General features: G+C 43.8%; 1 protein-coding gene and 1 pseudogene across 1 annotated transcript in view; one reads left to right on the forward strand and one right to left on the reverse strand.

Annotated features, from left to right (window-relative positions):
* The window catches only part of LOC121293060 (potassium voltage-gated channel subfamily KQT member 1-like), a 617,066-nt gene that overhangs the window by 14,385 nt on the left and 576,164 nt on the right, over positions 1-26,517 (reverse strand). Inside the window, exons 15-19 of the mRNA XM_041215653.1 lie at positions 18,311-18,405; positions 12,094-12,134; positions 7,721-7,786; positions 6,035-6,055; positions 255-310 (exon numbers count right to left, since the gene is read on the reverse strand). Of these exons, the coding sequence (XP_041071587.1) occupies positions 255-310; positions 6,035-6,055; positions 7,721-7,786; positions 12,094-12,134; positions 18,311-18,405 (279 nt within the window). The remainder of the gene's footprint in view (positions 1-254; positions 311-6,034; positions 6,056-7,720; positions 7,787-12,093; positions 12,135-18,310; positions 18,406-26,517) is intronic.
* On the forward strand, positions 21,683-21,824 carry LOC121293464 (annotated as a pseudogene).

The raw sequence follows: 26,517 nt of genomic DNA on the forward strand, positions 1-26,517 counted from the left end.
GCAAAAATGATTTGTTTAGTTTCCCTGCAATTTTCTTATGCCCCATTATCAATTCTCCTATTTCTGCCTGCTGTGGGCCCACATTTGTCTTTGCTAATCTTTTCCTTTTAACATACCTGTAGAATCTTTTACAGTCCACTTCTATGTTTCTTGCTAGTTTACTTTCATATTCTGTTTTCTTTTTTTCAGTTTCATCAATTTCTTGGACTTCTGTTGCTGAATTCTAAAATGATCTCAATCCTCTGACTTATTACTTTATTTGGCAACTTTATAAGCATCTTGCTTTGATCTAATATAATCTTTAACATCTCTTGATAGCCATGGTTGGATCACCTTTCTCTCTGGGTTTTTGTGACTCAAAGCAATGTAAATTTGTTGTAAACCAGGTATTGATTCCTTAACTGTTAGCCATTGTCTGTCTCCCGTCATACCTTTAAGTGTAGTTTCCCAATCTGCCATAGCCAATTTGCTCCTCAAAAATTCATAGTTTCATTTTTTTATATTTAAGACCCTAGTTTTGGATTGAACTATAAACTCAATGTAAAATTCTATTATATTGTGGTCACTCTTCCCTAGAGACAACTTTGCAACAAGATTATTAATTAGCCCTGTCTTGTTATGCAATGCTGATCTAAAATAGCCCATTCTCTACTTAGTTCCTCAACTTACTGTTCCAGAAAATCATCCCATATACATTCCAGGAATTCATCCTCCACAGCAATTGTCCTAATTTGGTTTATCCAGTCTCTATATAGATTGAAGCCCCACATTACCCTTGTTACACGCACTTCTAATTTCCTGATTTATACCATGCATTCAAGGAACACAAGGGAGTTCCGAGATGACGATCATGGATACCAGGCATTAAGATAAGTCTGGGTTTTTTGGCGTGGAGAGATTGAGGATCCTTGCAATTAGAGGGGAGAGGGGAGTTGGGTTTGAGAGGCCATGGGGGAGGTTACCATTGGGGGTGCCCCCGATGGGCACATGGGTCCCCTCCAAAAAGGAGGTACACTCCCTTCCTTTCTGCCTTTTGCCCTGTGTTGGTAAAGTAGCAAGCTGGCCACTTTCCTTCTGCCATACCCTGCCCAACGTATTATGGTAGTGGAGGCAGAAAGGGGCCCTTGGACATTTTAATTGGCAATTTAAGGCCCCCAATAAGGTGAGGTGTTGGCATAGTGGTATTTTCACTGGACCAGTAATCCAGAGACCCAGGGTAATGCTCAGGTTAGAATCCCACCATGGCAGATGGTGGAATTTGAATTCAGTAAAAAAATCTGGAACTAGAGTCAAATGGTGACATTGCCGATTGTTGTAAAAACCCATCCTTTAAGGAAAGCAATTTGCCGTCTGGCCTACATATTAGTCCAGAATCTTACCTGGCCTGGCCTACATGTGACTCCAGATCCACAGCAATGAAGTTGACACTTAAATGGGCAGAGATGGGCAAGTCACTCCACCCCAGCATCAACCTAGGCACCGGAAACGATAATGGCAACTGTCAGCCTATCAATCCTGCAAGGTCCTTCTTACTAACATCTGGGGCTAGTGCCAAAATTGGAAGAGCTTGAATCATATATATCATAACAACAGCTTGAATCATAGCATACAGATAATGTCCCAGACACCACCATCACCATTCCTGGGTATGTCCAGTCCCACCAGCAGGGCAGACCCAGCAGAGGTGGCGACACAATGGTATACAGTCGGGAGAGATTTGCCCTGGGAGTCCTCAACATCAACTGCGGACCACATGAAGTCTGATGGCATCAGGTCAAACATGGGCAACGAAACCTCCTGCTTGCCACATACTGCCCTCGCTCAGCTGATGAATCAGTGTTTCCTCCATGTTGAACACTTCATAGAGGAAGCACTGAGGGTGGCAAGGATGCAGAATGTACTCTGGAGACTTCAATGTCCATCACCAAGAGTGGCTTGGTAGCACCACTATTGACCGAGCTGGCCGAATCCTAAATGACATAGCTGCTAGACTGGGACTGTGGCAGGTGGTGAGGAACCACCAAGAGGGGAAAACATACTTGACCTCATCCTCACCAACCTGCCTGCCACAGATGCATCTGTCCATGACATTATCAATAGGGGTGACCACCGCATAGCCCTTGTGGAGACAAAGTCCCATCTTCACATTGAGGATACCCTCCATCATGTTGTGTGGCATCACCACTGTGCTAAATGCGATAGATTTCAAACAGATCTAGCATCCATGTGGCACTGTGGGCCATCAGCAGCAGTGGAATTATACTCAACCATAATCTGTAACCTCATTGCCTGACATACTATTACCATCAAACCAGGGGATCCACCCTGGTTCAATGAAGAGTGCAGGAGGGCATGCCAGGAGCAGCACCAGCACCAGCACCTAAAAATGAGGTGTCCAGGGTGAAGCTACAACACAGGACTACTTGTGTGCCAAACAGCATAAGCAGCAAGTGATAGACATAGCTAAACAATTTTACAACCAATGGATCAGATCTAAGCTCTGCAGCCCTGCCACAACCAGTCGTGAATGGTGGTGGACAATTAAACAACTCACTGGAGGAGGCTCTACAAATATCCTCATCCTCAATGATAGGGGAGCAAAAGCTAAGGCTGAAGCATTTGCAAGAATCTTCAGCCAGAAGTGCCGAGTGGATGATCCATCTCGACCTCCTGCAGATGTCCCCACCATCACAGGTACCAGTCTTTAGCCAATTTGATTCATTCCACTTAATAGCAAGAAACAGCTGAAGGCACTGGATACTGCAAAGGCTATGGGCCTTGACAATGTTCAGGCAATAGCACTGAAGCCATGTTCCAGAACTTACCATGCCCTAGCCAAGCTGTTCCAGTACAGCTACAACACTGGCATCTACCCAGCAATGTAGAAACTTTCCCAGGTGTGTCCTGTACATAAAAAGCAGGACAAGTCCAACCGTCCAATTACTGCCCCATCAGTCTACTCTCGATCAACAATAAAGTGATGGAAGGGGTCATCAATAATGCTATCAAGCGGCACTTGCTTAGCAATAACATGCTCACTGACGCCCAATTTGAGTTCCTCCAGGGCCACTCAGCTCCTGCCCTCATTACAGCCTTGGTTCAAACATGGACAAAAGAGCTGAACTCCAGAGATGAGGTGAGAGTGACTGCCCTTGTCATCAAGGCAGCATTTGACCGAGTGTGGTATCAGGGAGCCCTAGCCAAACTGGAGTCAATGGGAATCAGGGGAAAAATTCTCCACTGGTTGGAGTCAAACATAGCACAAAGGAACATGGTTGTGGTTGTAGGAGGTCAATCATCTCGGTTCCAGGACATCACAGGAAAGTGTCCTAGGCCCAACCATCTTCAGCTGCTTCATCAATGACCTTCCTTCCGTCGTAAGGTCAGAAATGGGGATGTTCACCGATGATTGCACAGACTACTGATGCTACCGAGCCACTCCTGGTGATGGATATTGAAGTCCTACATCCAGAGTACATGCTGCACCCTTGCCACCCTTAGTGCTTCCTCCAAGTAATGGAGGAGCACTGATTCATCAGCTGAGGGAGGGTGGTTTGTGGTTATCAGCAGGAGGTTTCCTTGCCCAAGTTTTACCTGATGTCATAAGGCTTTATATGGTCTGGTGTCGATGTTGAGGATTCCTAGGGCAACTCCCTCCCAAATGTATACCACCGTGCCACCACCCCTGCTGGGTGTGTCCTTCTGGTGGGACAGGACATACCTAGAGATAGTGGTGATCTGGGACATTATCTGTAAAGTATGATTCCGTGAGTATGACTATGTTAGACTGTTGCTTGACTAGTCTATGAAGCAGCTCACTCAATTTTGACACAAGCCCCCAGACATTAGTGAGAGGGCTTTGCAGCGTTGACAGGGCTGTGTTTGCCATTGTCATTTCCAATTCTTAGGCCAATGCAGGGCAGTCCCTTTTTTTAGGCTTTTCAGCAGTTTGATACAACTGAATGGCTTGCTAGGCCATCCGTTAAGAGTCAACCACATTGCTGTGGCTCTGGAGTCACATGTAGACCAGACCAAGTAAGGTCAGCAGATTTCCTTCCCTAAAGAGCATCCTTACCTTAGTGACAATTGACAACATTAGACTTTTAATTCTAGGTTTTTTTTTACTGAATTCAAATTTCACTATATGCCATGGTAGGATTTAAACCCGGATCCCCAGAGCATTACCCTGGATCTGCTGGATTACCAGTTCAGTGACAATATCACTAGGCCACCACCTCCTTTGAGGAAAGCCTGTATGTCTTAGAATTTGGAAGAATGATCTCATTGAGACATATAAAATTTTTAAGGGACTTGATAGTGTTGGTGCTGGGAAGGTGTTTCTTCTGGCTAGGGAGTCCAGATCTAGGGGCACAGGCCGGGAATAAAGGGCTCAGCCATTTAGAATTGGGATAAGGTGGAATTTCTTTCCTCAAAGGCTTGTGGAATTCCGTACCTCAGGGAACTGTAGCTGAATCATTGAATACATTCAAGGCAGAGATTGCTAGGTTTTTGGATACTAAGGAAATTAAAGGAATTGGGGATTATGCAGGAAAGTGGAGTTGGGTAAAATACTAGGTATGAGCATATTGAATAGTAGAGCAGGCTGAAGGGCCAAATTGCCTACTCATGCTCCATCTTTTTATATGCCGAGTGGAGGCCGAAAGGGAACCTTGGGCCTTTAATTGGCAATTGGCTTCCAGTAGTTTGCAAGAACATTCCATTGGAGGGAGAGTGACTGGGGATTTAAGGAGAGGGGAGTATTTTTAGTCTCAAAGTAAAAGTATATTGGATCAGCCCCTGTGCAAGGGGACTGCTTGTGGGCCTGGGCACCCCTCATTGCACCCTACCTCCCTACCACCCACCCCGACTCCAAATAATGGTTAGGGGCCAGGTATTCTGCTGCACAAGGCAGACAGATGCTGCAAGTGCAGCTGGAGTAGTGCAGGTGCCACTGGCTCAAAGTAATTTAGGTGCTTTTGTGCTGACCTTTATATTGATGTGCTCTTACAAATGAAAAGTGAATTGCACAACATCTAGTTAGTACAGAAAAAAGTCTTCTTGGCAACATTTAAAATTGTTGGAAATATGAAACAAAAAACTGAATATCGCAACATGCTGTTAGCCTCTTAAAAGCAATCGGGTGTAGATTTTCAAATATTAGCATATTTTTTAAACATGAAACTACATGCATTGTTTAAAAATAGTAAGATTCAGATAAAGGCAATATCAGTATTTGTTAGCTAAATGTTGAATTGTTCTTCTTAGAAGTTCATACTGTGGTCTAGATCTCACCTATGCATAACATCCTTATCAATCTCTCCCTGCCCATTAATTCTATAAATACTTTTTGATGATCATAATGCTAAGTTTTCCTCAAATTAAGAACATTTCCAAAATAATGTCTGGTCTTGTGACACTAATCTATGAAAAGTGAAATAAGTTTTAAGTATGGTTACTACCAAAGTGGATGCAACAATATAGTGGTTAGCATTAGTTAGCAAGACAGATTCAGAACTCAGGAGCTAACATCCAGAATAAAGCCATGCTCGCTGAGAAAATGCTACTGCTAATTTTTAATGCAACAGTGTGCTTAAAACATTACCTTTTACCTCTAGCGCCTGGCTCTAGTCCAGAAACAGAATAATTAGATTGCTGTCAAGGGTCATGTAAAATAAGTTGGGGATAGTTAGTTGAATTCCAAAAGACAGTTGCAGAATGCAAAACTGACTATAATTCAGCATTAACTCAGTATTCTCACTCAGACAGACCATAAAGAAAGATTGTATGGGAAATCATAATGTCATTCTGGTGCACAAGCCCAGGCAGGATCTGGTCCTGCCCTTGCCTTGCTCATCTGTCGGTCTATATCTACGGGCCACAGACTCCTGCCCTGGCCACTTTAATAAACTCAAAGCCTGGCCACAAACATGAACCCAGCAGCATTGCCCATGGCTGAACTGCGGCTTGTCTGGTCCAACCCAGTCACCCTGACACTGCAGAACAACCTGGGTTCCAACATCAGCTACCTCAATACCTTCAACTTGTGCTTCCATTGCTTCCTAGTCAAGGTCCATGAGCTGGAGCAGCTTAGATGAAGTAATGGACTGGTGAGTACATAAAATAACAACATTTTTACAAAGTCCTTTAGAACACAGATTTTCATATTATATGATCAATTATATGTTGATCTATAATACGCAAACTTTGATAATTATACACTGAATGTTACTACTCTGCTTTATTGTTGTTTTGCTGTTGTTGGCATCTGGGGTCATGTTAAAATGGGGTCATATTGTAAAACAATTTTGGAAGTGCCGAGCTGGAACCAAAGATGGATTACTTCAAGTAACCAGAACTAAATAAAAGTCCATTAAAAGTTTTTTCAGTTTCTCCAAGATGATGTTTTTATGCATATATAATTTAGAACATTAGACATTAAGTTTTAGTTGAGTCTTTGGGTGAAAACCTGGTAAAAATACATTGGGAGATGACCAGATATTGGCTGGAACCTGGTTGCTCTGGAATCCCTGTTTAGGCAGCTGAAACATTTAATCATGGGGAAGCGGGATAGACCAAACCTTCAGCCCTCTCTTCTCATATCAAGATGAAGTGTCTAGTGGATTTCCTTGGTTACCCTAGCAACTCTATCCAGTTAAGCCCTCAGCAGGAAAACTGTTGTCAGCTGAGAGCAGGCATTGCCATTTAAATCCCAGAATTTATGAAGGCAAATCAACAGAATCAATTACAATCAGAAAATCTACTCCTAGTTCCCCAAGGAGTTGAAGATGTAAATGTCTTAATTTCTTATTGGATCCTTCTTGAAACTTCTGTCATTTATCATTTGTTCAAGCATTTCTGCTAGGAGTTTGGAACAGACGACAATGTTGTGCCTTTATTGGTGCAATGCACTTGTATTAGATATGCAAATATCACCACTCCTGTAATTTGGAATAGGGTGTGGGCCTTACTGCTGAAGACAGTCTTACTATTATGTATCATTACTTTTAATGCTGATGCACCAAGTGGTTATTAGTATTCAAGCATGAAGTTAAATTACTTTGGAGGTGTTGAGATGGCAATGATAATTTTAGAGTTGTTCAGATTTTTAGAAACATACATGTGATTTCAATTTAAAGGTACCATTTTGACATATTTATAACCTACCTTGGAAGCTCTACCCCATAACTGAGTCTTAGCCTAGAAAAATGATAACTTGCTTGAGGTTGTATTCTGAACTTAAGCTATTATTATAATTTTTTAAACTGCTTTATAGGCAAGTTAATAGCATGAACTTAATGAGGCAGAATACCTCAATAATGTTTGATGACCTGTTTGAAATAAAGAGTAAATTGCTGAAGATCATTTAAATTTCTAGTTCAAATCAATTTATTATCAGAATTCCATCAAGAAAAGCAAATTCAAATTTTTTTTTGTGACAGGAGAAAACTACCATCAGAACTTCCAAACACTTTCCACGTCACAGGACAGGAGAAAAGTTTTTTTTTACTGTTAGTATTCATTCTGTTGATCACCAACAAGTCAGAAGAAATTCTACCAAAGGCTAAGCAAGAAAAAGTATATAAATGATGGACAAAGTAAAATAATTCACACACATTGTTTGTTAGTGTTTAAAGTTGTATTAATTGCATGGGTTATCCAAAGATGTATTTCAGATAAGGATCTGAATTTCCGTCAAATTTCAGGAAAGTTCATCATGCACTTACCTTATCTTCCAGGCGGATCAGCCTCGCTCCTGCAGTGTAGTAACCTTTGTCTAATCCCTTTTCTATAGGAAGATTTAGGACATAAAACAGAAAAAAACTGACTTTAAAAAAGTTTTGTTACTGTTCTTAATGACTAGTTTTAAGAAATATGTATTAATGGGGAAGCATGATGCACACTAATGCTTTGTACCGCAAAACAATGGACTTTGTTTCATGGCCACTGTTTCACAACACAGTGGAGTAGAATTTTATATTAGACAGCAGCGGGCATGATATCACATTGTTATTCTCACCCTCTGATACTCAGTTCCATTGAAGTAAATGGCACTCAATATCGGATGGAGGATGTAAACAGTTGGCTGATGCAATATCACCCAATTTGGGCTTCTGTCCAAGATTTCTACCCCAGTGTATTCCCAAGCTCAACAATGTCATTGCACAGGGGTCAGGCATTGTCCCAGTTGAGTAAATATTGAGAGGTGTCATCCTGAGCTGATGACAATTTTCATGGTAATTCAAAGCAGTACAAATAGATCAAGAATTTGCTTGAGAGCTATGCCCTGAAGCTTGTTCATGCTGCATTTCTGCTGCTGGAAACCCTATGTTTATGCATGAAAATTTACAAGAGCTCCATGGAAGTTCCAGAAGTAAAGTCCAGGATCAAGTCTTTTAGTATATGCTTCCAGCTACAGAAGGTACATGGTTAGAAAATGTCAAGAGAGAAAAGTGACTAAGCAATATAAATTATATAAGTAAACAACAAAAAATTTTATATTAAACGGTTCATTTGATAATACATTTATAGATTTATTATTGTTAGAATCCTATCTCTCAAGACTGAAGTTTTATTTTACAAAATGGAAGGATTTGACATGATCTGGTCATCTGAATGCTAAACTGGGTTTTTTTTTAAAGAAGGTTATAACTTTGGAACTGTATCAAGCAGGCCCCTTCCAAGGAATCACTTGACATATATGGTACTTGAGAAGAAGTTGTTTGTTTGTGTTGAACTGTAAAGCTCTTTAATTAATGAAAAGCTGGGAGACAAAAAAGGCAATCGCACGGGAGAAAGGAAAATAACTTAAGTTGTGAACCTGCTTGTTTTGAGGGCAGTCATGTTGGAGAACAAACTGAGAAAGGAAAGCTACCTTGACTGGTTCCCTTTCTCTATCATACCTAGAAGTGTGTGTGACTATCAACCTGTAGTCAGAGAACCCTCATCTGAGTATAACCAATCTGCAGTTGGACCTGCAAAGCTGAGACCAGTGGTGAGAACTTCCAGGTATCCACCAGGACCAGTGGTCTGTCTGCACATGAAAGAACTCCAGGTCAACAGCATCGAGACCCTGTAGACTTTATCCTTTATCTTATAATGCCCATCCTCCAAAGCCCATCTCTGTAGAGATACTCTATATGTTTGTCCTTTATTTGTTTGTTTGGGTGTGTGTCTGTGTGTGTGCTGGGGGAATTCTTTAGGAAGAGATAGATAGTTATACTCCCCGATTACAATTATGTGTTAAATAGTACTTGCAACATGTTAGAAGAAGTTTTGTTTTAAAATAAATTAGTCATTCTGAGTTTTCAAAAGAAGCCTGGTCAGAGTCTCTTTTCTTCTGGGTACAAGAGGATAGGTATACTATTGGCCATTTCGGTGAGAAAACGAAACATTTAAATTAATGGTATAGCCTGCGGAGTAGTGAGTCTTGATAATTTGCGCACTCCTCCCATCCCGGTCGTAACATTACAGTCTAATTGTCATTGGCTGACGTCTTATATGTATGATTCAGAAGATAAATGGATGTTCTTAACATACTGATGGGGTTTTTTAGGCAGATATGGTCAGCCAACTTCAAAAACTTTGCTACAAGGATGATATATCATGAACCACTTTTAATGCTGATCTAAAAATTATTGCAGTGGATGCAATTGGAACATATTAGCCTGCAATTTGTGGTTATAATGACAGTGAAACTGTCAGTACTCAACCTCATTCTTGTGCAAAACTGACAGCAACTTCCAGCATCTTCATAAGATGTCAGTGACATCCTTCTCCGCCATTGGATACACTTTTGTACTCTTTGCAGATTGATCAACACAGAATCAGTTGTTTGACATAAGCTTTTGTTTACACATTATTCTCAAAAACCATCGAAAATGTAAAGCTGTTGAAGGTATAATTGGATTTTTAACAGCGTACTAAGTCATAATTGCTGATGAACAACCTCTCTGCCTGAAAAACTAATTTTACAAGTGTGGATCTGATTTCTTTCATTCCATGATAAAAGTTTCATGATTTTTAAACTAATGAAACTTAATTTTTCTTAAAGTTTATTTATGATATTCTAGCTTCTATCTTAATCCCATGCGTATGTCTCGATCTTTATTTGGCTTTCCGTAAAACAATTAAAAAGTGAATTATAATCATGCTTTTTAGTCCCTGGTTTGTTGTCTGTGTTCTTCAATCTGATTGGCTGCCACAGATTGCATATAGATGGCTGATGCTGGAATAGGGGAGATCAATGCTCTGGAAGCTGCTGAATCATTGTGGGCAGCTTTCTTCAGGACCAGTCGCAAATTTGATCCCTTCATTGTTGACTGTAGTATCTGGGCAAAGATATTTCTAGTATTCTAGCCCCTTATGCATCTCTGATTGTCATTGCTCCAATATTGGCAGCCAAGCCTCCAGCTGCATAGCTCCTAAGCTCTGGATTTCCCTTTCTTAAACCTTTCTATCTTTTCTTCTTTAAGATCCTCCTTAAAATCTACCTTTGACCAAACTATTGGTTATTCATCCTACTTGTTGTTCTGCTCAATGTCAAATTTTATTTGATAATGTCCTGTGAAAAGCCTTGTGCCACATTACTATTTTAAAGGGTGCTACATAAATTAAAATTTTTGTTGCACCAATATTAAAGTCAGCTCCAATAAGGATGATATGAGACCTATGAAAGTTGGAGGTCCCAATGAACACAGTGATTTCACCAAATTATAAAATAATTTGAGTATTCAATGGGAGAACAGTAGATAACAGAATAAATGAATGCGCAATTTTCTTTATTACTGGACATTTCGGAATTATTTTTTAAAGTATGCCAAACTAATGGAACTTCCAATTTCAGGGCTGTCATGAGGCTTACTCTAGACCTAGAGAAGAACCCAGAACTGCACCAAGGAAAAGTAATGATCAGGATAGTTACCGTTAAGTTCCATTATAGACATGGGATACCCACCATGACGATGTTCGTAACCTCGTCTCATTGTTGAGGACAAGTCTATTGTTTTGTTCATTAGTACATTGGAGTGAAGTAGGACTCCCATGCAGAAGACACCAGGAAACTTTAGGGCTGAATTCTCCAATGTCCTCCTTGCTTCTCTTCTGTTTTCAGCCCCCTCATTAAACTCCAATTCGCTCAATACATAGCCACTTGTATCCTGTCTCATGCCCATCAATCCTGTCATCTGTAATTCTCTTATTGTGATATCCTGGACTACTCTTTCTTTTTTTTTTGCCTCTCCCAGGGGATCATATGGTTTTGGATAAGGTGAAGAGTATTAATTGTGATGCCTTGGTGTTACACAAGGTTTGTGTGGAGCAAGCTGGATAGATAAAATGGTCTCTTCCTATCCATCATTGTTCACATGTTGTAACTTACATAGATACCCAGTACCCAGTATGATAAGCTTAAAACCTGTTGTTATCCAAATCCCTCCATATGCCTTACTTGACTCTACTACACAGCATCCTCTTATCCTTTCCCACATCTGTTGGAAGTCCATCTCTCACCTTTTCACAAATCTCACTCTCCCTTTGTCCCACCATTGGTGGCAGAGCTTATAACTTCTTTGAAGCCCTCAATCCCTTCATCTCCAATTCTCTCTCTCTCTCTCTCTCTAACCGTATCAACTTTCTACAAACCCATCTTTTTAAAACAAACTTTGGGTCACCTCTCCTAACTGTCCCAGCATGTATTAGCCTCCTTTCATAATCAAAAACATGTTACTCTCCCCTTTGCAAAGCACCATGGGACATTTTTAAACTAAACTCACGATATCAATGCAGGTGGTTGTTTTACTTTGCGCTGTGTATATAACAAAACCATAAATGCATTTATAAAGAACAGGTTTAAAATATCACTGCACATTGTGCACAAAGAAAACCTTCTCCCTACTACATTTTCTCAATGAGTTGTGAATTTTCTTCGTTGATTTTAACGTTGTATTTTGTGAGCATGATTTGATATACATTTCTCTAAACATTGAAAACATTCAAGGTGAAGGGTATTTTTTTTCTTGACAGAATTCTTGAAATAAACAGAAAACATTATTTTTAATATTCTAATGGAAAATATTACAACTACTTCAACTTTACCTGAAAGAAAAAATGCAGGCTTTCCCAAGGAATGATCCAACCTAAAATATAGACACAAGGTGCTTTATTATTTTTATAATCCTGCAGCTGAAAAATAGTATGATGATAATACCATGCTTTTTAGTAGCTCATTTCTATTTATCTAAATTACCAAATTTTATTCATCATTAGAAGATCTTCCATGGCATTGCTCACAAGTAGTCTCGGACTTGGAGTCTAATATTTATCAGTACTGCCGCACTCTAATGTTACAGCCCTCTGCCTATTGCTGAAGCACAGAAAACCTACTAAAGCAACATGTCACTGACTAACTCCAAATAAAAGTCTATTACACTATATAGATACTACAAAATCTATGCTTCACAAATATAATGTAATTTTATACAAAATTTGATGAAAATGCAACTAACTGTTTTGTTCTTCTCTTCAAAATCTCTTAACAACAATTATTGAACTTAAATATTTTTGCGGTGGCCTTTGCTGGATTTTCAGAATTTACAAAAGGTGCAAGTATTTAATTTATCCAGTCTTTCCTTTTCCTTTCCAATATACCTTCTGTTTTGTAATTATTTACATAATTATTCCAAATATTTTCTCCTCTTTACCTACCGTCATGAATTTTAAATTCATACTGAAGCTGTCATCCATGTAACATTCCTCAGGGATTTCCCACTGTGAAGTCTCCAAGGGACACACCTAAACTGAGGTGTGTTCAATATGATCTGGGCCTGGCTGATGAACCCTGGTCACACTCAGAAAGTCAGCTCTCCCTCAGTAAAAAAAAAAAATTTGATCCCCAAAAGAGTCAACTCAGAATTTTTATTTAATTAATTAAACTATATAAAGTTGAAACATTTTAGTAAATATTAGTTCTCCTGGGCTCAGCTAACATTTGTGATTTGTGAATTTCTCTACCTGGTTGTCATAATGCAGGCAGAATTTTATGTTTTGCAGTCGGCCGTGCAGCCGACTCAAACGATCTTGAAATCACGCGAGATTATGTCGGGCAGAAATCACAACGTCATGAGAACATAGTTAGATATTATGGTTGGCAGGCGAGAATGCTCGCCAACAATTAATCTGGCAATTAAGCCACTTTAATACCCAATTGCTCACAATTTTTACATTGCCCGTGTGATTTAGTGGTCGGCGCACAGGCAAAACATGTTGGCAGCCATCCTTTTTTTTATCAGTTTCTCCATCCAGGGCATGCTAAAAGTCACCCGGAGCCAATGGCAATATGAGTAATTAGGAGTTTAGGTGAGAGTTTGGTGCTTGTTGATTCCTGATAGTTCATAGCATTTTCAGGGTTTTTTGCCTTCCTAGGTTTTTTTTCAGGACTGTTTGGCTTACAACTCTCCTGGAGGCTTCATGCCAAGTGCACTCTTCAGTGCATGAGACAGTTCCATCGCCAATGGGGATTGTATACTCAACTGGTGGGACCTTCTGTGAAGAGGATGAGAGGGCCAGAAGGGAGAGGAGACCAGGTGTCTGCAGGCAGCTTCCCACAAGGTGTTCTCTGGGACAAGAGCTGCAGCCACAGAGGATGCAGGGATAGCAGGAAGTGCAAGGTGGAAGGGTCCGCAGAAGGCGGCACTATCCTGCATCTAGAGTCTCCGGGCAATGCTCCAGCTACCTCAATGTGTCTGAGGTACAGTGCCAAAGGAGGCTCCGCCTCTCTAGGGAAACTGTAACCTCCATATGCCAGATGATTGTGCTGGAGATTGCCTCCAACAGTGTAGGTGGCCATCCTATACCAGCCGTTCTAAAGGTTACAGTGACCCTCAACTTTTTCACCCCTGGTTCTTTCTAGGGTCATTGGGAGATCTATGTGGTGCGTCCTAATCTGCTGCCCACAGTGGCATCAAGCTGGTCACTGATGCTCTCTTCAGATAGGTCATGACCTCCATTCATTTCCGGACCAATGAAGGCTGAGTGAGCTGGAGGCTTCGCTGCAATTGCTAGATTCCCCCGTACCAGGGTACCATAGACTGTACTCGTGTGGCCATCAAGGCACCAGCGGGTGAGCCGAGTGCCTTCATGAACAGAAAGGGATTTCACTCCATGAACGTTCAGCTAGTTTGTGATTACAAGACACAAATTCTGCATGTCTGTGTAAGATTTGCTGGAAGCTCCCGTGATGTCTACATCCTGCAACACTCCCAGGTGCCAAAGCTGTTCGTGGCTCTAGCTTAGTTGCATTGTTGGCTCCTGGGTGACAAAGGTTATCTCTTGAAAAGGTGGCTCATGATGCCACAAGGACAGAAACAGAAGTTATGCCTCCACAAGGGCGAGTTGGGAGGACCATTGGGCTGTTGAAGATGAGGTTTAGATGCCTCGACCAATTAGGGGGAGTTCTGCAGTACCCTCCAGAGCATGTGTCTGCAGCACTGTGTAAGCTGGCTCTGTAGGGGGGGACCCGTTGGAGGATAAAGACAGTGAGGCAACTCCACAGGCTGCTGAGGGTGAGTCAAGTGATGGTTCAGATGAGGAGCTGGGGGAGGCACAGGGTGAGGATCTGGAGACTGATGTGGTGAACTTCCAGGGAGGCAGGGACACCATGGAGGCCTTGATTCTCCACACATTCAGCTAGGCATCCAAGGCATGGCTTGAAACTTAGGTCAAGAGTACACCACCTTATAAAACATTCCTGATGAGGCCAAGCTATGACCCCAGTGTCGATTCTGAAATAAAGTTTGCAGCCCCTCCATTCTATCTTAGCCACTATGGTGCCCTGCTCCAATGAAAAAGATGAAGTACATTCAGGCCATGAAAAGAAATATTTATGTCTTGATGATGCAGCCACAAAATGAATATCTAATACTGCTCAAATGAAATAATCTCACCCATGAAAACCCCCTCTTGTGCTCACGGTGCCTTAAACTTACATTTGCGAGTGTTGCATCTTAGTATACCCCTCCGCCTCGCTGGCAGTGACATTGGAGGCAGCCTGCTGTCTGTGCTGTTCTGTTGGCCCTGATGACCTTGGCGGTCATCCTCTGGCCAGTGGAACGTGGGCACTCCTCAGTCATCACTATATCATCAGATGGCACGGTCACTGGCAGAGGGGCGGAGGAGCTGCTGCCAAAATCCAGAACGTCCTGAGAGAGGCCCGCAGAAATGACAAGCAGCTCGTTTGCCAGCGTGGGGTTGGTTTAACCTCCCTGCTGACCATTGATGGACGGGCACCTAGCCGAGATACTAGGTGCCTCATCCATCTCTTTCACTGGCAGTGACATCCTGAGGGCACTGCCAGTGTGTGGGCTTGCAGGTCCGAGCGTAACCCAGAAATGCCTGATTCTGTTCTGGAGCTGCCTCTCCATGAGAATCGCCACTCTCTCAATTTGCGAGGCTGTGCACTCGATGGTCAGGGTCAATGCAGTGCTCATGCTCCGTATGGACTCCTCCATAACAAAGACCATGGCCAGGATTTTGCCCTAATCGGGTGGGCTTGGCGGGGACAAGTGGGAGCGGTCGGGAAGCCTGTATGAGGGGAGGAGGGCAAGCATGCAAGTTCGTGCATGCAGACAAGCAAAACTCCCTGAGGAACAGAGCTGCCTCGAGAAGAAGATTTTGAAAAATAAAAAAGAAAGATTTTAAAAATGTTAACAACATGTCCCCCCATGCGACTCTGTCACATGAGCAGGGAAATATTAGAAATTAGTTTGAAAATTTTTTATTTTTTTTTAAATGATGGATCAAAACCTCATCCCATCCGTGGATGAGGTTTCACAAAAAATCCAAAGGCTCTCTGGCCATTTTGCCTGCCTGCCAACTGTAAGGTTAGATGGGCAGTGAAGAATTGAATTCAATTAGATCTTTAATGGACTTAATAAGCCTGTTAATTGTCAGCAGGCATGCTGCCGACTGCTGCGTGCGCCCGGCAACCAAAATATCATTTGTCATTTTATGCTCGTTTGGGTTGGCCACGCGCCTGCCCGACGAGCAGAAAATTCTGCCCCATGGCATGCAGACCCTCAGGGATCTCTGCCAGATCTTCCTGCGCATCCCACTGGATATCCAGCATCTTCCACATGATTGACGCCTCCAGAGGCTCATCATCTCCCTTAGACTCAGCATGGAGCATGGTCCTGGTATCCAGCAGCCTTACGACTGCTGGTGCCCAGAGCACACTCTGCCTCCACCAGCTCCTCGTGTGAGTGTGTAGTGCCCCCCCGCCCCCGTGCGCTACCAACTGAGCTGATGAACTAATGCCCACCGCTGTGGATCTGGCTGGGGGCCTGTCTCGGTTGTTAAAGGGGCTCCTCATGGTCTCGGAAGCCTCTTGAGGATGGCTCATCTGAGGGAGGAAGACAATATGTCAGTACATTCAATCATCACATAGTCAATGTGCATGCAAGATGGGCTGCTGACACCATGGACAACTGCCTCACAGAAGCATTGTGATTGATCAATCAACTGTGCCTCTTCCTTATAAATTCTCAGTTGAGATGAGACTTCCCTACATTTATTGCACTCTCCACCAGTCCACTAGATTCTTACCTTCCTCTGAGACCCCTGCATCTCCATGGCCTGTGAACCTTGCTCTGGGATGGCAATTGAGCTCCAGGGCATCCGTCTCATACTTGGTCATTATGGGGAGGTTGGCCACCCCACTACCCATTTGTGTTCACTCAAAAGCATTATCGCTTCTCTTCTCCTGAATAGGCAGAAGAGAATTCATTAATCCAACCTCTATCTGCAACACCACTCCAGCTTGCCCCACTCCTGAGAACCAGGTTGAGGTGCATGATAGATTAGCACACCTCACCCTTCGATGCATCCAAGGCAAGTGAGCAGATCGGCCAGACTTGGCTGGCACAGGTTTCAGTGCCATTTGGCACACAGGCTCTTACAGCTCTGAGCGCCACGATGAACGGCCACTCATTAGCACATTTATACACATGTCCATGTCAACTCCATACTCACCCTTGCGGGGTGAAGAAGATCATTAAACCTTTTGCGGCACTGTATCCAGGTGCAGTGCACCACATTATGCCTGCTGCCACCTCTGCCACGCCTTCTTGGTGAGGTGCGGTGACCTCCTCTTGCCATCCTGCGGCATTAGGACTTCAAGCCTGGCACTTTCTTCCTCGACCAGAATGTGTAGGCACTCAGAGAACTGAAGGCAGAGTGCCCACCTGCACTGCCCCCCTCCTGGCGTGCCCAGCTGGTGCAGATGCCATTACTATATCCAAAGCTTTAAGTTTTTGGCAGCACAGTTGCCTATGTGTCCCCTGACAGCCTTCAGGGTGCTGCCTCTGTTTTTAAATCCCCCACCAGATCCCTATTGAACCAAGAGCCCGACAGGCTCCCACTCTTGCCCCTGCTGGGAGCGTTTCTCTAAACAAATGCCATGTTTGACTCTGGGCATAACTGGCCATCCATGCGAAATTGTGTTTCTTCCCCAAGGTTGGCTGGGAGCAGATTTCACGTCTGCTTCCAGGCCCGCCGATTGCACAAGCCTGACAGGAGCAAACTTCAGGCCCATGTATTATAGTTTCTGACACACATGTGCACACACACGCACAAAAATGCTGGAAACAGGGGCTTAGATGACATTTCCAACTCCAGCCCCAGGCTACAGAAAGAAAGGCAGATCAATTTGGGCAAAATGACCAATGTTACTTTTAGCATTTTTCTTCAGAGCTATATAATTTTCAAGGTGTTTGTCATGATATAGCTGGCTGTATACATTAGTGAAAGAAATGGTGGCTAAAATTGTGAAAAAGTATGTGTGATTTGATTGGTCAATTTTCTGATAATAGTATTTTATTAGCATTTATTCATTGAATAAAATTGCTTTTATTTGTTCGCATTTGGATGATCCGATGTCTGATTGATAACAGATAAGGTTTTATTTTAACCAATCACTAATTTCTGGTCTGCTTTGAGGTGTGATACCTAAATTGTGACATTTTTGCATGCTGATTCTGAGAGCATAAGTCTAAGTTTGATATCTTAAATATATGATGCAATTGTCCTACACTAGATGAAAATCTTCTAATGAAATAAGTGAAACATGCATCCTGGTTTGGTTGCAGCACAAGTTTCTGGTTTTCCAAATACCAATGATCCAAACTGAATTCCTGTGTCCTAGTTTGAATAAATAAAAATAGTACAGCTAAATAGCACATATATTTTGATACATTTGTACTTTACATTACTTGAAGGTGATAATAACAAAACAAACCCGACTACATTGACAAAACTTTACCTTCTTTGTAGTTCCTTGATCCGGACCATCATATTCAAGTGCCCCTGGGAATATTGTTCAATAACATCTCGCACATCATAAGGTTTTCGAGCTTGCTGTGGAATACATCCGAAAAATACTAGGGAATTTAACAATTATAAAACCATTGCTCTATAAATCAGGCTGTAGCAAATAAAGGTATATATAAATATCTGAGCTGAGAAATTCAACACTTCTTTTCGGTAAAGTAAGAAAGAGCTACGTGAAATACAAATCTTCTAATTAGATGATTTAAACTTGTGCCCTAACTTGGTTCTACTTCATAGCCAATTAATTATTTTTGAAGTGCAGTTACAATATACAGCCTATTTGTGTATAGTAAAGTCACAAAAGTATTCATAGATACACGATCAATTAATCTTATTTAGCCATATCAGTAAAGAATAAATGTTGGCTTGTTACCAGAATAGTATCACAAGAGTGCAGATGGGAACTTAGTCTAACATCTTGGGCCAAATTTCGTCTGGCTGTGGAGGTGTGTTTCAGTCCACCTTTTGTTTTTTTGGCAAAAATGTGGTTTTCCCCTGCATTCCCAACTGCATGCTATTTTTCTCTAGGCATTCCTGATCTGCAAAAAGGCCAACTTACCCGCCCCTGCTGAGGTTGGGGTCCCCATTTTAGATGGAGGATGAAAATCAGATTTCCTCCCACACATCATTTTTGTCTGGTGATGTGAGGTTTTGGAAGCCTATTAAAAGCATGCTAGGTTTGACAGCTGGTGAAGAAAATGGAAAGCCTGCTGAGGAGTTGGAAATATTCTGAAAGGTAATTGTAAAATGTTTTGACACCTTCAAACATCACTATTAGGTACTGTATGGTAATGTAGGTGTGTTTTAAATACAGTGATTCATCAAAGGGATCTGTCCTGCAAAGGTAAGTTGGCCTTTACATTGATAAGCATTGTCTAAATGTTAACATGCATTACAGTACTTTTCCGAAGTACCATAATGCATTACAAAATGTAAAAGAAATGTCTTCTGCTGTCAAGTTTTCATGCTTTGATTTAATGGGATGCCAGTTTAAAAGTAAACAGCGTCTTAAGGTAGAAAAGATAGCCTGCACCTGTAGAAATGGGTATCTGCTCTGTCAGTGGAACTGGAAGCTTTTATGACAGCTGTTCCATTATAAATGCTTGGCTGGGTTTCAAAAGCTTCAGCTCAACAGGTGGTCTTATTGATGGAAGAACTATTGAAACTTTTAGGAGCCTAGAATGACAGAATATGTCTGATGTGGTTTCTTGTTTGTTTACAAAACCTAATAGGCACTTAAAGGATTACAACTTTTTCCCCTTGGGGATTTTGGTCCAGTATAATATGATTGTGGCCAGGATTTTCCCCTCGGCAATTTGGGTGCAGGGCTTGGTCACTGAGGAGAAAATGACACGGGATGATGTCGGGAGGAATCCCCGACGTCATCCTGGTTCATTTAAATTTTTAGAAAGGCGGGTGGACAGTGAAATCAGCTGTCCGCCCGCCAACCTGTCAATGGCTAATTGAGGCCACTGACAGGCTATTTAAAGTAATTAAAGAACTGCCCGTCCAACCTTAAGGCTGGCGGGCAGGCCAGGAGTCCCAGCGGGCTCCAGATTATTGATGAAACTTCATCCACTGGCAGGATGGAGTTTCATGTCCGTATTTTAAAAAATTAATAAAGTTTATGTGATCTTTATTAACATGTCCCGTCTCGTGTGACATTGTCATATGAGGTGGACATGTTAATAATTTTTTAATTTTTGTATTTTTAAAGTTTTTTTGGACTGTCACTGGTCTCCTTGAGACAGGACATTTTCTCAGGGAGAAGTGCGCTCTTTCACGCGCATGCGTGACAGGGATCCCCCCACTGCACAGGAAGCGCATAGCGCTTTCTGTTGGGGATGCCGCTAGGCAGGCCTTAATTGGCCCGCCCACTCAAAATGATGGCGGGCCCCGTTTCAGTGGCGGGAGTCGGCTGCCCGCCCGCCGCCAAGCCGGTGGGGCCCGCCCGCCATCCAAGGGCAAGATTCTGCCCAGTGAGTTTGCATCCAGAGTTTTCTTAGATCGTTAGTAGTTTAATGGTTTTAACATAATTCCCATTACTATTGCTTGGCTCCTGGGAACTGTACATGGTGAATACTGGATGAATGGCTATGGAGGATACAGGGAGGACATAGAGAGGGAAGGAAATGTGAGGTTGGATGTGGACATATAAGTAGCATGGGGTGACATTGGGGAATACGAGTGACACGGGGGGTGGGTGGGGGGTGAGGGGGATAAGGGATGAGGTTTAAGGGATCTTTAAACAATGTTGGGAACTGGGTTGCACAACTCCAGTGAGAAAAGACAAAAATCTCTCATAATGTCACACAATGGTCAGGTGTGCATTTTGCAAGCCGTAAAAGTGCACAGGTTGGGTTTTCACCAGCCCAGATGAAAATTCAGCCCTTTACCTAAATTGCATTCACTCCGTACTGCACTGGAGTTTTATCCACGATAATGTGCTCAAAACCTTGAGTGGGATTTGAACTCACAACCTGCTAGCCTAGAGGCAAGAATGCTACCACTAAATCAAGATTAACACCAAGCGCAATGGAATCAAAAAGGCAGGAAATTGGGACGGAACCCATTTCTGCTGAGTTCTACACTTTTCTAGCTCCAAACACAAATGTCAAATAGCTGCTTCTTGGATCTGCAACCAACCAGCTCCTTACCACCCAACCCTGTCTCAGTTGTCATGCCCATTTCTGGTGTCATATTCTGAACATCAAATTAATTTTATATTTTAGAAAAGAACAAAAATGCTGGAAAAGATAGTCACCTTAGATCAGCTGACTTTTGTGGATTAGAACCACTCCCCTGTCTCAAGGGGGAACCAAAGAACATTCCAAACTGATGTGATTTGGTTCCCCTCCCTGAAACTAATCAAAGGAGCATTGTCTGATTTGAATGGGTCATTCTAAAACAAAGACATTGGCTGTTTCAAACCCTCAGAGGTGTTAACCCACAATACAGGATGTGGAATCAACATGAGCACTATACCTTATTTGGAAAATGACTTGAACTTGTGGAAAGTTGCCATGAGGCAGCCATGTTTTCATCTGCTTTTAAAAATCAGTCAAGAGCTGTTTGCAGGCTGATCCACCACAGCCATCAGAAGCATCAGTTCAGCCAGTCTGTGAACCAGACTCAGAAACAAGCTGTACCTAATCTGTTCCAGTTAAACTTCCCCTGGGAACCAGCCTCTTAGTCTCTTAGGTATTTGACTACAAGAAATATCACACCCTGGCCTACATGTGACTCTAGGTCATGCATTTGACTCTTAACAGCCTTCTGAAATGGTCCAGCAAGCCACTCAGTTCAAAAGCAATTATTGATAAGCAACAAGAATAGCACTGGATGAGGCGCTTGTGCTTTATCTGTGCGGAATCGATATCAAGAGATTTCGGAAGCACAATTTTTGTTTTTTGGAGCTGCTGGTGATTGTTTGTCTCGGCACTCTGAAAAAAAAATCCTGGCTTTGCCAGTGAAGCACACATCCTATGAAAGAATAAATGAAAAAAAAATTGGGAGTGCTGTTCTGCAGCCTAGCATAGTCTTATTCACTGAATCATACTTTATAACCAACATCCTAGACACCACTGTCACCATCCCTGGGTATGTCCTGTCCCACTGAGCATGAACGGCGGCTTCCCAGCCCAGGAAGGAGCGGGCGGGGATGGGGGCCTGTCGGTCACTGGGTCCAATGGTGACCTGGCGGCCGGTTTAAAGCCGGCACAGTCAGGCCTTGGAAGGCTGCTGGCGAGGAAGACATCGTAGGTGTTGATAGCAGGAGGTTAAAAATTATGGATTCCAATGTGGCTGCAGACACCAGGCAGGGGGCAGGGTGGGTGAGCATTCGGTGCCTCAGTTTTCTGATGAGTGCCTTGTGGTCCTCCTGGAGGAGGTAGCTGCCAAGAGCGACACCCTTGTCCCCAGGGTTAGAAGAAGGCCACCATACCTTACAAGAAGAGCTTGGGAGGAGGCTGCAGTGCAGGTCAGCAGCCATGATGCTGTGCAGCACACCTGGGCACAGTGCCGCAAATGGTTTAATGACCTGCTGCACTCAAGAAGGTTGAGTAACGTGTTGGCATGGATCAGTGTGTTGAAGTATTAAGGGCTGGCCATCCCCCCGTGGAGCTCAGGGGTGTTAGATTCTGAGTGTCAATTGTTAATGATGCCAGAGCTGGCCAAGGGGGTGAGCCCTGGCTGCTTGGACTGAGTGCCTTGCAGCTCGAGGGCCATGACTTGGATGTGCCCTTTGAGGTGTTCCTAAGGTGGGATTGGCCAGACTGCAAGGGCACTGCAGGTAGAGAGTGGACTAATCAATGCTCCTCTATCCTATCAGGAGATGGCTCAGAACAATATTGAAACGTTGGGGACTGGTCACTAACCTCCTAATCCTAATCAGATATGACCAGGATACCTTGGAGCTGGAGAGACGTCACGCGCCTTGGTCAACCGGCCGCGAAGAGGCTGGGGTGTCAGACCAAGGTAAGAGTGCATTGCACATAGGTGAGAATTTTGGATGGTGCAAACATTCCTATGTAGTCTCATCATTGATGGGAGCCTCAAAACTGGACTCCCCATTGGTGATTGAAAGACAATGGCACCATGATGCAGATCTCCATGGTCCCACCAGGGTGCCTGGCATGCACAGTGACAGTGTGATGACTTAAACTAATGACATGTCATTGTCCTCCCTTAGGTTTGCCACCATGCACCTAATTGCAGGACCCCGAAAACCCACACCTGATGCCAGAGGACCACCAGGCTCCAGATGCACCTGAGTCACACCTGCTCTCTGAGCCAGGCACCAGCGCAGATACTAGCACCTCGGTGGGCATTAGATCCTTGACTAGAATGTCGGTGCACAGCAGTGAGGGCACTTCATACTCGCTTGAGGTACAGGTGGAGGCAGCAAGTACCAAGGGTGCCAGCAGTTGGAGGTCTGCTGGAGACCAGGACGATGCTCAATCGAAGACAGATGATGAGCCTCTGGAGTCGTCCGTTAGGCTGTAGATGCTGGATGTCCAGCGAGATGTTCGGGAGGATCTGGCAGAGATCCATGAGGGTATGAATGCCGTGGTCTCCATTATGGAGGAGTCCATGCAGAGCATCAGCATTGATGCTCATGGCTGAGTGCACTGCCTCCTAATTGAGAGAGTGGTGACCCTCATGGAGCGGCAGTGCCAGGAACATAGTCAGGGCTTCCTGGGGTGCACTCGGACCTGCAAGACCTCACACAGGCACTGATCTCAGGTGGTCAGTGTACATGTGGGAGATGGATAAGGCACCCAGAATCCCAGCTAGGTGCCTGTCCATCAATGGTGAGCCGGGAAGTCCAGAGCAATCTCACGTTGGTGCACGAGCTGCTTGTTGTCTCTGTGGGCTCCTCTCAGGGTGCTCTGGATGATGGCAGCAGCTCCTCTGCTCCTCTGCAGTGACCATGGCTTCTGATGAGGCTGCAGCAACTGGGGAAATGCCAGCCATGGAACTTGCCACTCCCTCCCAGGTGCCCTAGCATAGGTTCCATTGGCCAGAGGACAATCGCCAAGGTAATCAAAGCCAACAGGACAGCAAAGTCAGCAGGCTGCCTCCAATGCTGGTGCCAGCAAGGGTCAATTGGGTGGGGGGGGTCATGAAGACGTAACACTCTCAAGCGTAAGTTAAAGGCATCATGAGCACAAGAGAACTGGTCATGGGTGATCTTCTGTTGTGCAATCTTTTGTTTATTTTAACTGGTCTGGGGTTGAAGACCAAAGAAGGTTCTGTTAATTTGTTTTGACTGTCAACATGAGATACATTTTCTTTTGTCATAATGGCCTGAGTGTGCTTTCCCTTTTTTATTTAAAGTGGTGCAGGGTATGCCGGTATGTAATACTTGATGCAGATGGCTCAAAACTTCATTACACTGGCACTGAGTGGACTTTGGGGTGAAACAAAAGGGCCATTTCAGACATCCGGGATTGAGGTTGCAGCCCTGGCATGAGGTAGTAGTGCTTATTTGGCAGCCTAGCTGAAGGAGCGTTGGATCAAGGCGTCCCTGGCGTCCCTGGTGTCCCTGCCTCCCTGGAGGTTACAGAGGTCTGCCTGCAGCCCCTCAGCGTTCTCCTCACCATGCTCCTCTTCTGAATCACTGCTGGATTCATCATCTGTGGCCTGTGCAGCTGCGTCAACTTCCTCTTCCTCCAGTAGATCCCCCCCTTGCCAGTGCCAGATTGTGGACAGCGCAGCATGCAACCATGATCAGTGACACCTGCTCTGGAGGGTATTGTAGTGAATCCTCTGAACGATCCCGGTATCGGAAGCACATCTTAAGAAGACCTACGGTCCTCTATATCACCGCCATTGTGGAGGCAAGACTCCTATTATAATGTTGCTCTACCTCTGTTCTTGGGTGGCAGAGAGGTATCATAAGGCACCTTTTGAATGCATGGTCCTTGTCACACAGCAGCCATCCATCCAGTCAGACTGCAGCACCGAAGAGCCTTGGCACCTGGGAGTGACTCTAAGGTCATTGGAGCTGCCACGGTACCTTGCACAGACTTTCAGGATCAGCAACTTGTGGTCATACACTATCTGCACGTTCATGGAGTGGAATGCCCTCCTGTTAACGAAGGCATCCCGCTGACGCTTTTATAGCCACATGTGTACAGTCTATTGCACCCTGGACACGGGGGAACCCAGCAATCTTTGCAAAGCCTCTGGTTTGCTCAGCATGGCTGGCCTCGTCTGTGTGGTAATGAATGAAAGTCAATACCTGCCTGAACAGAGCTTCTGTCACCAGCTTGACAGCTGATTAGGAGACTCCACACAGATACCCCACTGACCCTTGAAAACAGCCAGAGGTATAGAAGTTGAGGGCCACTATGGCCTTCAGAGCCATTGGCATAGGGTGTCCATCCACACAGTTGGAGGTGATCTCAGGCCCAATCATCTGACAGATGGAGGTCACTGTCTCCCTTGAGAGGCGGAGCCTCCTTCGGCATTGCACCTCGGACATATTGAGGTAGATACATCGCCGCCTGTAAACCCTGGCAGCAGGATAGTGGCGTCTTCTGCGGCCCCTTCCACCTTGGACTGCCAGCTGGTCCTGCACCTCCCGTGTCTGCGCCTCTCCTCCCACAGGTTGCTCCCCTGGAAGCTGTATAGGGACACCTGGCCTCCTCTCCCTTCTGGCCTTCTCTTCCTCCTCAGAGGAGGTGCCTCCAGCGGAGACCACAATCCCCATTAACAGGGTAACAGAAGGCTTACTGATACCTGGAAGGGTCCACATAGTCTGAATTCTCCGGGGTCCTTGGAGACACCAAGGAGTCCTGAAATGAAGCCTGGAAATGCTAACAATAAAGCCCCTAACAGAGATAAATCTACCACGTACCAAAAAGTCACCAGCAGCAATATCTACCAAACTCTTCACTACTCACACTGGAAATGCTGCTGACCCTTTTTATCCTGCCCATGATGAGGTTTTTGAAATTGTTGGCTGGCTGCCTGCGCGCCCACGCGCCGAGCGAAAAATTCTGCCCAGGTTTTCTCAGCTGTCTGAGAAGAGAAAAGTACAAGACTAGTGGGACAGTAGTTAACTGATTAATCAGTTATAGGACTCAGTAACATGATCTATTTAGTGGTTTTGCTACTGAAACAGTGAGTTTAAAGTGCAGTTATTTTTGGGTGTCTCGAGGAGAGATATGAGTTGGGTAAGAGAATTCAATGGAAGGAAACCATTTGCATGTATGCCAATCCCAAGCAAGGAGCTTTTGTGTCAAGCTGGTGGGAACTCTTCACTGGTTTATGTGTCTATAAAGATATTGCTAGGTAAAATAATATTGGGAAATTGAATCATCTTCTTGTGTTTGTATTGAGATCTTTCCAACCTTTTTGTCTGTTGTAATATAGTTCATTTTTCTTGTTTTAATAAATATTTTATTCTTTGACCGGGATTTTCCAGGCCCATCATGACGGGACCCGCTGTGTGAGATTTGGTGGCCCATTGACTTTTGGCGATACTGGTGATGGGCGGGGCCAGAAAATCACGCCCTTTGTGTTAAAGGTCCATCAGCAGACTCCCGTGAATTTGGTCAGTAACTTTACTCCACAGTTTCTGAAAAGAGTTAGGATCTATCAAGCCAGGTTTCACTCTGGGCTCTGACTTGT

Source organism: Carcharodon carcharias, chromosome 21 (assembly GCF_017639515.1).
Source record: "Carcharodon carcharias isolate sCarCar2 chromosome 21, sCarCar2.pri, whole genome shotgun sequence".
NCBI lineage: Eukaryota > Metazoa > Chordata > Chondrichthyes > Lamniformes > Lamnidae > Carcharodon > Carcharodon carcharias.